Below are 12,055 nucleotides of genomic sequence, written 5' to 3'. Positions count from 1 at the left end.
CGTCATCAATTTTTGAGAAAACGACGTAATTTTCTCACACAAACCAATGACGTAACAACCAATACCTGCTCACAATAGAAGATAACTCTGCAATACGTAAAGACGGAATACAACCTCCTTAGTTAACGATATGCTAATCCTTACATTAAAATCGTTAAAAAACATGCAGCTCTTGTATTCAAGAAAATATCATCTATTCAAACTTCACATTTAAAAGTTCATTGACAATTTGCAGGGCAAGATATTTTCCAGTTAAATTTTTTGGGGAAAAAAACCAGTCCAGTTTGTCGGTTTTAGTGTACATGATTTAAAATAAACAATCTCCTTTGAAGGATATTAAGGTAAAGTTACATCAATGCAAAACCTTTAAAACAGCCGTTCATTACAAAAATTTTGTTACAGTGCTTTATAGCAAAGAATTGCCTCCAGTTTAAACATTCCTGCTTTTTTAAGGAATCTTGAGCAAACGACATTACTTTTCCAGGATAACCCTTTCACCAGAACATTTGAAGCACTGGTTTCAATTCCAGCAGTTTTCAGTTGCGGTATGAACCAGGTTCAAATTATGAAGCTTACAATCCTACCTGGATCAGTTAGTTCTACTGATAACATTGTGCAGCCTTTGAAGGTTTGCTATTAGAAATCTAAATTCTTATCCCTACCCACTTTTAACATTGTATTATGTCCACGGTGTTTTATATGTTAAATCTGCATACTATTCAGAGGTGAACTTTTGTTTATCAAAATATGCACGCATGTTCAAATTGCCAGAGGATTCTTGTGAACATATAAATTTGAAAGAAAGACTCAATTTTTATACAGCAGTGGCTTTCTAAAATTTTTGATTCAGCAGTATTAAAGCAGAAATTTGCACCTATTAAAATCAAATATATATATAAAAAAAATAAAAAATATATATTAACATTGAAGAATGAAAATGGAAGATCGCCATTTATATTTCTATCTTTTTTAATCTTGAATGGAATCAAGCCTTCATCTATAATTTAAAAAAAAATGTTTATAACTGTCAATAGTTTCAATTAACAGTGTCTACAGGCAATTTCAGTTCAATAAATGAATAACAGGCTTAGACTTCAAATCTTAACCTGAATATGAAATTTTACCCGAGTTACTAACCTTAAGCATGAACCTTTACCCCAAAGCACGAACTTGACAAAAAGAATTGATAGGATCACTGTAGAACAAGTAGTTCATATTAATTATTAAAATACTGATTTTTTTGTTGAGAGAAATAAAAAATCCTTAATATCTTAAATTGGTCTGAAATTATTTTCATTTATTTTACAACTGATATCTATAGTATTAATACTGCAATAAGTCCAGGGCCATCACAAAACTTCTTATTAAGAGTAAGGGGTGGGCTTATTACAGGACAATAAAATAGAATTTGTGGACATTTCTATTGAACTGCAAAATGTATGGACAAACTTATAATCAGGTATGGGCTTATTACCTTAAATTGTAATTCCATTCGTGAAACTCAATATGTCTAGATCTGTGAGTATTTCTAAAATACCTTGATGACATTTAATTCACATTTTCAAAAACTAGTTTTCAGCTATCATTTCTACCTTTAAATTTCTTTGATTTCAACTTTTTCTTCTTTATATCTCTTGATTTTAATTTCCCATCTATGAAATCTTTTATGTCTTCGGTCGTTTCCTTACAAAATGATTTCACTTTTTGCCATGTTGGGTCTCCATACATATTCCAAGGTGGTATGACATATGTGCTCCAATAGGGGCTTCCATACTTGTCCCATGCAGGTTTTACATGTTCGCTGTAGAGTGGGTTAGCTTCAATTTCCTTCTGGTAAATATTAACGGCGCCGACCAACAGAGCTGTGATCATAGCGAACAGTGCCATCCACAAAAACCACGAGCAGCATCCACCGCCTGCAATTAAAACACAAAATTACAGTGGATTAGTATAGTGGAGATATAATTTACCGATGCACAGATAAATATGTACGCAAACTCACAACAGATTCCAGGGGGGCTTAGGAAAAAAGGTCACTAGGGATAAAGTTTGCTAAAGCATTCCACGTTCATGAGAATATTACTTAACAGTGGAAAAAATGATACCTTTATTTTCAGCAATGATGTACAACAAAATATTTTGTGTTTCCAGAAACCTTACCACCAAAAATGTTTGTGTCTATCCTAAACTTTTGAAGGCAATTTTCAAAGAAGCACTGTTTAAGTCAAGAACACTCTCCTATATAAACAGTGGTTTTGCTACCTTAATTTTACAACAGCCTGTTTCTTTATGAATTGGAAAAATATAGGATTATTTGCATTGAAATTGGAAATATATTCTTCAGTTTTTGGTCATTTTGTGAAAATAAGGCACTTTTAAGCTAGGGGAAACAGCCTGTATTCGACAGTAAATTGAGTAAACAAAATCCCTGATTAACCATATAAAATTATTTGAAAAAAGAAATTTATTACCTAAACTTTTCCAACATGTTTATGCAGACTTCAACCGGTTTGTCTATTTTCGAATGTACTATTTCAGTGCATGGAAATCTTTACTAAAGCTCACCAAAAAGCAACATCAGAACAATATGTCCATCTATTCATAAATGAAACAGTCTGGTCCAACTTTTTGGAACATGATAAAAGGAAGTGGTTCAGGTGATGTTCACTGCATTAACATATCTTGATCTTTAATTAAATGACAAAGAGGCTTGCTATTGGTGTATTGTGATACCTTGTATATAAAATGTTGCAAATTACCATAACGTATCATTAGACTTCTCAGGAATTCTTCTCATGGCTTTATATAAACTGGTACAAGTTATAATCTAAGGGAAGTAACTCTACCTTTTTTATGAGACTGTCTTTGCTGCTGTGTTCCATTCATTTCAACTTCTTCAACTGAAAACCAATTACAGAATTATGAATTTATACCAAATAGACAAAATTATGTAATGACATTCATCAATTTTTTGCCTAGTCATCTAGACTAAAATCTTTTACTCGCATATTAAACTGTTATGAATGTAGATCAACTCTGATGTGTTTATTTTTATATATTGGAACTAGACGCCTTCTACACAAGATTTCTGTCATGTGTTTAGTTTATCCAATTACCTTCTTCCTCTTCTTCCTCAAATCTGTGTGCCTCCTGCTGTTGGTGGTTCATCTGCTGTCGTTGTTCCTGTTGCTGTCGTTGACGTTCTGCCTTTGCTTGTTTACGTTTGTCTCGTTTTAACTGCATCTCCTCTTCCTCCAATGCTTTCTCGGCTGCATCTTTCTCTGTTGGTAAAAGATCAATCTACTCATACCGTGTTCTGTAGTAAAAATGCTTTTTTGATTCAATTTTTATTTTTTTTATGATGATCAATTATAATCGAAAATCGATCAGTTTGTCCTTTCCGATTTCGATTATCAATTACAAATTCCATAATCTATTTAATTGGTTCATCGTTGAAATCAAAGTGTTAAATGTTTTAAGTGTGTAATATGCATTGAAATTCATATATTCTTATGATTTTTACTATATGATTGATAAAACTGCATAAGTGTTGCTTGGAATTCAATCAATGTATAGTTAACAACTCTGTCTATTGATGTTATGGTAGTGTATAGTTAACAACTCTGTCTATTGCTGTTATAGTAGTGTACAGTTAACAACTCAGTATATTGATGTTATGGTAGTGTATAGTTAACAACTCTGTCTATTGAAGTTATGGTAGTGTATAGTTAACAATTCAGTCTATTGATGGTATGGTAGTGTATAGTTAACAACTCTGTCTATTGCTGTTATAGTAGTGTATAGTTAACAACTCTGTATATTGACGTTATGTTAGTGTATAGTTAACAACTCTGTCTATTGATGTAACAGTAGTGTATAGTTAACAACTCTGTCGATTGATGTTATGGTAGTGTATAGTTAACAACTCAGTCTATTGATGTTATGGTAGTGTATATTTAACAACTCTGTCTATTGATGTTATGGTAGTGTATAGTTACCAACTCTGTCTATTGACGTTATGGTAGTGTATAGTTAACAACTCTGTCTATTGACGTTATGGTAGTGTATAGTTAACAATTCAGTCTATTGATGGTATGGTAGTGTATAGTTAACAACTCTGTCTATTGATGTTATGGAAGTGTATAGTTAACAATTCAGTCTATTGATGTTATGGTAGTGTATAGTTAACAATTCTGTCTATTGATTTTATGGTAGTGTATATTTAACAACTCTGTCTATTGATGGTATGGTAGTGTATAGTTAACAACTCTGTCTATTGACGTTATGGTAGTGTATAGTTAACAATTCAGTCTATTGATGGTATGGTAGTGTATAGTTAACAACTCTGTCTATTGACGTTATGGTAGTGTATAGTTAACAACTCTGACTATTGATGTTATGGTAGTGTATAGTTAACAACTCTGTCTATTGCTGTTATGGTAGTGTATAGTTAACAACTCTGTCTATTGCTGTTATAGTAGTGTACAGTTAACAACTCTGTCTATTTCTGTTATGGTAGTGTATAGTTAACAACTCTGTCTATTGATGTAACAGTAGTGTATAGTTAACAACTCTGTCTATTGATGTAACAGTAGTGTATAGTTAACATCTCTGTCTATTGATGTTATGGTAGTGTATAGTTAACAATTAAGTCTATTGATGTTATGGACTAGTATAGTTAACAACTCTGTCTATTGATGTTATGGTATTGTATAGTTAACAACTCTGTCTATTGACGTTATGGTAGTGTATAGTTAACAACTCTGTCTATTGCTGTTATAGTAGTGTACAGTTAACAACTCTGTCTATTTCTGTTATGGTAGTGTATAGTTAACAACTCTGTCTATTGATGGTATGGTAGTGTATAGTTAACAACTCTGTCTATTGCTGTTATAGTAGTGTATAGTTAACAACTCAGTCTATTGATGTTATGGTAGTGTATATTTAACAACTCTGTCTATTGATGTTATGGTAGTGTATATTTAACAACTCTGTCTATTGATGTTATGGTAGTGTATATTTAACAATTCTGTCTATTGACGTTATGGTAGTGTATAGTTAACAATTCAGTCTATTGATGTTATGGTAGTGTATAGTTAACATCTCTGTCTATTGCTGTTATGGTAGTGTATATTCAACAATTCTGTCTATTGATGTTTTGGTAGTGTATATTTAACAACTCTGTCTATTGATGTTATGGTAGTGTATAGTTAACAATTCAGTCTATTGATGTTATGGACTAGTATAGTTAACAACTCTGTCTATTGATGTTATGGTAGTGTATAGGTAACAATTCTGTCTATTAATGTTATTGTAGTGTATAGTTAACAACTCAGTCTATTGATGTTATGGTAGCGTATAGTTAACAACTCTTTCTATTGCTGTTATAGTAGTGCATAGTTAACAATTCAGTCTATAGATGTTATGGTAGTGTATAATTAACAACTCTGTCTATTAATGTAATGGTAGTGTATAGTTATCAATTCAGTCTATTGATGTTATGGTAGGGTATAGTTAACAACTCTTTCTATTGCTGTTATAGTAGTGTAAAGTTAACAACTCTGTCTAGTTCTGTTATGGTAGTGTATAGTTATCAATTCAGTCTATTGATGTTATGGTAGTGTATAGTTAACAATTCTGTCTATTAATGTTATGGTAGTGTATAGTTAACAACTCTTTCTATTGATGTCATAGCAGTGTTCTCACTTTGTTTGGGTATTCTATCCCATAAAATATAAACCAATTATGCAATTGATCACTGATTGGTTTACTGCTTCCAATACAGATTGCCCATTACTAATCTAAACAAATTCTATATACTTAAGGAACTTTTATAGTAAATTAATCAACTACCACAGATTTGATACACTGCTATAGTGCCCTGTTGACAATATATATGGTGGCATAGACTTATATACACCTTACAGTAAGGTAGGAATAAACTAACAATAGAGCTCTTTTGACAGAATTACGTAGGAAACAGATAAAAAGAAGACTGGAATACCTTTTTAATACTTCATAAAAATCCAACATACCTCGTTGGAGGGTAAGTTTTCTCTGTTTCTCCCTCTCCACTGCAGAATTGATGCCTTTCATGTAGTCCAAGACCTGAATAACAGGAAGCAACAGAAACTATATACAGAGTTCATTTTCAGGAAAAATTAAGAGTAACTGCAATGTTATTTATCTAATAAAAAGATGAAAAAGATTAAATCAAAGTGGAAGGGGACTTTAACAACTATAAACAGTAAAACCTAAATATAATGCTCTTCGCTACGTCACAGACGCTAAATGTTTCAAAATCGATTCCTCTTGTCCTCACCGTTTCTTTATATTTGTTCCTCAATATAAAGACACGTTTTTTTCATAATTCTGAAATGTTTGATGGACTAATGGTGCCAATATATTGAGGTTTTTAATATCTTGGACAAAGAATTTTGAAGCTAGTAAAGGATCATGGAATAGCATGCTGCTAAACCATCCTCTGTAGAACACTAGAACTGATGTCGAACACAAAGAATCAACACATTTCAGGATTGAGTCTTGCTTTTGTCAATACCATGGGGTGGTGAATCGAGTTGAAACAAGTTTAATGAACTGTGATGACCAACTGAATTTATCACCACCATGAGACATACCGTGTACCAAGACAATATTCAATCTTTATATTTCAATTAACACAAAACACAAAAGAATACTGACAATATGATATGTCTATATTGCTTATTTCCAAATATACATCAAAAACGTTTTACCGATGCTGCGGATTAATACCACCTAAAACGTGTGAAACTGGACAAAAATTCATACACATAGGTACTGTTATCTGGTCAATTTCATGGGAAAAGCAAATGAAAGAAACAACATTTGTTAGTTCCATTAAGTATAAATTGAAATATTTACATTTGAAAGGTTCACATTTTAAAAATACATTCATTAAATAACATGCTGGTACTCTTGAATTATTAAATAGAACTAGTGTAAAAACATATAAGGGAGATCATATTGAACACTATCACTTATGAAATATATTTAAACAATAACTGGTTGTCTGGATGTAATTATTGTTTATATAATTACAAGTGGCCTCTGGCTAGGGTTTTATGGTAGATTTGCCAGAGGCCACTTGTAATTATATCAACAATAATTACATCCAGACAACCAGGTATTTTTTATATTTACATATTTTTCTTTTTTAAGACATATTCCTACAAAAACAATTTGCCCTGCCTCAAAATACATTTCAGGTGGCCATTTTGTTTGTTTACATATTCCTACACCTGAAACAGGCAGTTGTAATTATAGTCGAGCAGTTGTAATTATAGCCTATATAATTACACTTGCCCTCTAACACTGTTGTAATGGGACGGCGCGGGGGCAAATGTAAATATAAGGCAGTACATCCATACCGCTTCATATAAACCTTACCCTTTGAGCACATTTTTTACATTGTGCTTCATCCAGACAGTCACCAGCAACTTTCTTGAGATCCTCCTTTAGCGGATTGTCCTTGAGATCCAGCCATTTGAGTTTACGTAGCTGGAAGAAGCTTATAGGGAGGATAGAAAGCTGGTTGCCAAGGAGATCTAAGTGCTGAAGATTCTGTAGCAGACCAAACTGGTGAGGCAGTTCCCCAAGCTGGTTTTTACTCAAGTCAATCTTTACCAGGTGTGAAAGGCTACAGAATGCATCCTACAGCAGAAGACACAAAATATGCATTAATATTTCTAATATTAATTAATTTATTTCATTTATAATTATACTTGTACATTGTATCCACCACAAATACACAAACTTCACAACATCAACTTTGCCACAAATTCAAACAAAGGAAATATTTACACAAAGTTTGAATAAAAGAAACAAACTAACTGCAAGGGTCGTTACGGCCTTACAAGACAAGTCATATGAACTTCGCAACGTCAACTTTGACAGATTTAAAAAAAGGCAACGTTCACAGAAATTTTGAATAAAAGAAACAAACTTACTGGAAGGATTGTTATGGCATTACAAGACAAGTCCAATCGAGTGGCTTTCGGTAAGGCTGCCTGGAAAATACAAATACACAATTAATATGATATCTGAAGGAGAATTATACATTTTTAACATGAAATTAAAGAAAAGAAATTTGCCTTACTAATGATATTTGCAATATAAATTATAATAAGCCTGATGTTAATGAAGACACTGATCACTAAAAGTCACTTGACTTACATGCTTTGTCTGTGTGCAATTTGATTGTTTATCTTACAAGTAAGAATTAGATTCTGTAATTCACTGTAATTCACTTGTACTAATTTTCAATTTATCTTTTTTTTCCCTGTATATTTTACCCCACATCTGACCTCATTTGAAAAATACTTTTTTGTACAGTGTAATACCATGTCTATAAACCTTACAATTTAGAATCTTGCTTATATCTTCTCCACTGATACCCCCTGCTTTGCAATTTGAGTGCCTGTGCTTTAATATTCCAATATGAAAATTACTTTACCCTGTATTAAATTGTAAGTTCTCACTTCCAACAATTCATGTCACGTAATTTTGTTTCTCAATGTTTGAGTCCTTCAAGACTGGTCTTTTTGTACATTTGCATAAACTCAATAAGCTCCCCAACCCTACACATCCATCCAGCAGCACCATATACCAGCAGGAATATGCACTGCAGAACAGATAGGTTAATGTTCTCAATTTCTGCTGGACTCAACTATCTTTGGCTACCACTGTGTGTTTAATACCTAAGCTGACGTTATTTTCCAATACATGAGCCATTAATAGATCTCCTCTTCATTGGACTCAAATTTATACTTTTATAGTAATATCTATATGAAATAGTTTACAACTATCATGTAATAGTTATTAGTTAAGTAGTTAATATTAAAATAAGTAGTAAAATATTCCACAAGATTATCTGAGCAGGAATGCTTGTACATGTAGCAAGATGCATTCAATTTACAAGGATGATCAAACCAATATTTGTTGAGTCTGTGTTTAAAACTATTTACACTTGGGGCATTTACTACCTGATTTCACAACCTACACCGAGTATTTCAGGCATCCACGACCCTGTTTCTATAGCTGTAGCTAAATGATTGTATAATTTTTAAGTTCAAAGTTATACATGCTGCTTCTGAGTCCTTCTGGGGTCAAAGACTTAACACCTCAACTCCCCTACATGTTGTATATATATCTAAATCTCACACCTTAGCAAATATCATATCACACTTGCTATATACAGTATATGCTGCTTACATCCTAAACCTCCCACCATTACTTTTAGGCAGTTTATCGATGTATTATCACATGAACAATCACCAGCTTCCTTATTAGGCAGGTTGGGCACAACGGCGCATATGGGTAATAAACTAATAATCCTGCATTTGGGTAACAGTTACCCATTTGCAGTAACAATTTTATTACTCAGATGGGGAATATGGTGAAATAATACACAAAAAGTTCTTTAAAAACACCTGGAGCAAAAAAGGACATCATTCTTTCAACATTAATCCGATAAAAAAATACAATGAGGTACATTTGTGCACACAAATATGTTAATTCAGTTGTCTAAATGTTCGTGATAATGACAAATTGTATCACCTCCATTGCTTATAGTGTTCTGTAGAGCAGCTATAAATAGCACACAGAAACAATCATGCTCACCTGTCACATTTGCACTGTATGATCCCATTGACTAAACACTGAAGTCAATAGAGAGCAAAGTCAGTGATATGGTTTGTCACTTTTACAAAATGTTAGACATCAGAATTGATAAGTTTTTGTGAACAATTGTACTTCATTGTGAAATATATTGGATCTAGTTATATATCAGTTCACCGGTCAGTATTAAGCTATAAGCTTCTGGACCTCCTTGATTTTTGTCTCCATGATCCTATGGAGCTCCTTAATTTCTTTTACTCAAGATTTATTTATATTCTTGATTTCATGTCCTATATGATGCACCTCATAAGTGCCTGCTGTATTCAACAGTAATTTATGTACAATATATATATAGTTCCTGGGTGACTTAGTAGCAACTTGGGTTGAACTTTGCTTCAAGATCCTTCCAATGATGGTTCAAAGTAGATTTAAAGTCTTTCAATGTGCCTGCGTTCACAAAACTTTCTGGCAAGCTATTCCAGTCATCTATAACTCAGATAGAAAAGAAATGTTTTCTGATATTCAGTCTTACACGTTGTTTTTTAATTTCTTATTGTGGCCCCTTGTTCTGGTCTCTTTTGATGGTTTTATCATTTTCCGACCTTTTTGGCTAAGATTGTCTATGTTAGTCATTAGCCTATACATTTCGATAACATCACTCCTTTTCCTTTCTGTACTCCAATGTTGAAAGACCAAGAATCAATAGCCCTCTTTCTCTGTATGTTTGTTCTTTTAGCCCATTCACCAGTTCTGTTGCACGTCTCTGTACTCCTTCTATAGCTTGTATATCCTTTAAAAGCGCTGTAATGGCATACTCAAGCTGTGGTCGATACTATTCCTGGTAGGTCATTTATGTATATCAAAAACAAAACCGGACCGAGGACATTTCATCGAGGGACATTACTTGACCTTGACCCAGTTTGAGGCTGATCTATTTAGGAGTACTCTTTGTTTTCTATCCTACAAAAATGAACATATCCAAGCAAGTATATCCTCCGTCCCAATGCTATTCACCTTTTTTAGAAGTCTGGTATGAGGCACACTGTCGAATGCCTTTTGGAAATCCAAATAAATGACACCCATGACATTTCCTTTGTCTAATTCTTCTGTGATGTCATCCAGAACTTCTAGTAGATGAAGGGCGGTAGATTTTCCTTTTTATATGAATCCAAACAGTGTATTGCTAATTATGTTGTTTCCTGTAAGATGTTTCATAATGTGGTCCTTTAGAATGGATTCCACTATTTTATAACTACTACCCTTGTTAAGCTAACTGGTCTATAGTTTTTGGCTTGCCTTTTTTTTTCTTTTTTTTTTAAATAAGTGTGATATTTGCCCCTCTCCAAGACTCTTGTAAGTACCCTTCCTGTATATGTATTTGTTCTTTCGCACATTGATCTACTTCCAAGTTGCCTACATCCGTTTCTAGACTTGGAATGTTTGCCACTTTTTCCTCATACTCCCTAACTCCTTTCCTGTGTGCTATTGTTGCTCTATTTCTTGCTAACCTGTAGTGTTTGTAATTTTCAGGAGTTTTATTTCCTCAGTATTGTTGCCACATTTTCCTTTCATGTTTTAATTCATCTAATACTTGTTTGTTCATCCAAGGTTTGCATGCTCAGGTTTTGGAATTTGTTGCCACTGGTACATTTCTCTCGATACTATTTAATAACTTGTCGACAAAAAATTCCAATGCCTCGAGTTCCAAAGTCCTTGAGGATGTTTTCCCAACCAATAGACGATAATTCCACACTCATTTGGTCAAAATGTCCTCTGTAATAATTGTATTTTAGTTGAAAGAATATATAACGCCGTTTTTATACTCCAAGCATAAAAGAACTTTGTGTTTTTATTTTACTTTATTCCCCATCTGAGTAATAAAACTGTTACTGTAAACGGGTAACTGTTACCCAAATGTAGGATTATTACCCATATGCGCCGTTGTGCCCAACCTGTTAGGAACTCGAGAAGTAACTATTTCAGTATTTGATGCATAAGTTTGACCGCCTCGAGTAGGTCCTGGTTCCCAGCTTCAAATTCCGGATAGATGTCTTAAGAAGTATGTATATAATTATAAGAACAGATTGATTTATCAGTTTGTCAGGTATGAATTTCTGAAGATTTATCTTTTGAGTTTAGTATGCTCCGCCTATGTTTTTTACCGGTATGGTATGTGCATGTTACACGATGGGGAAGAGAAAGTACAGCTGAAATCAATAAATCAGAAGATCTATCTACCAAATACTTACCAGTTCCTTCACTGGAACAACACTTAAATTGTTCAAACTGAGGTCCAGCTCATTTCCCTCCAATTTATCACGCAAGTTGTTTTCTTTCGGCATTCTGGATAGTACTGTTTCTGAGGATTATGACACCGGAAGTACGTGTCAGTTACGCA

At 33.3% G+C, this 12,055-nt stretch overlaps 1 protein-coding gene across 1 annotated transcript; it reads right to left on the bottom strand.

The window, feature by feature from the left end:
- Positions 1-37: 37 nt before the first annotated feature.
- On the bottom strand, positions 38-12,049 carry LOC110466727 (leucine-rich repeat-containing protein 59-like). Its single transcript, XM_021523442.1, has 7 exons — positions 11,907-12,049; positions 7,989-8,048; positions 7,429-7,692; positions 6,036-6,108; positions 3,117-3,281; positions 2,847-2,900; positions 38-1,916 (listed from the first exon to the last, which is right to left on the bottom strand). The coding sequence occupies exons 1-7, from the start codon at positions 11,997-11,999 to the stop codon at positions 1,576-1,578; spliced, it is 1,050 nt and encodes a 349-aa protein (XP_021379117.1). The 5' UTR covers positions 12,000-12,049; the 3' UTR covers positions 38-1,575.
- Positions 12,050-12,055: the final 6 nt, after the last annotated feature.

Source organism: Mizuhopecten yessoensis, unplaced genomic scaffold (assembly GCF_002113885.1).
Source record: "Mizuhopecten yessoensis strain PY_sf001 unplaced genomic scaffold, ASM211388v2 scaffold11143, whole genome shotgun sequence".
Taxonomy (NCBI): domain Eukaryota; kingdom Metazoa; phylum Mollusca; class Bivalvia; order Pectinida; family Pectinidae; genus Mizuhopecten; species Mizuhopecten yessoensis.
This window is presented reverse-complemented; position numbering and strand designations above follow the sequence as displayed.

Coding starts and splice junctions, on each gene's coding strand:
- LOC110466727 (XM_021523442.1), bottom strand. CDS start 11,999: ATGCCGAAAGAAAACAACTTGCGTGATAAATTGGAGGGAAATGAGCTG. Junction 8,049..11,906: donor TTGTTCCAGTGAAGGAACTG/GTAAGTATTTGG, acceptor TGTATTTTCCAG/GCAGCCTTACCGAAAGCCAC. Junction 6,109..7,428: donor GTAAAAAATGTGCTCAAAGG/GTAAGGTTTATA, acceptor CCTGTTATTCAG/GTCTTGGACTACATGAAAGG.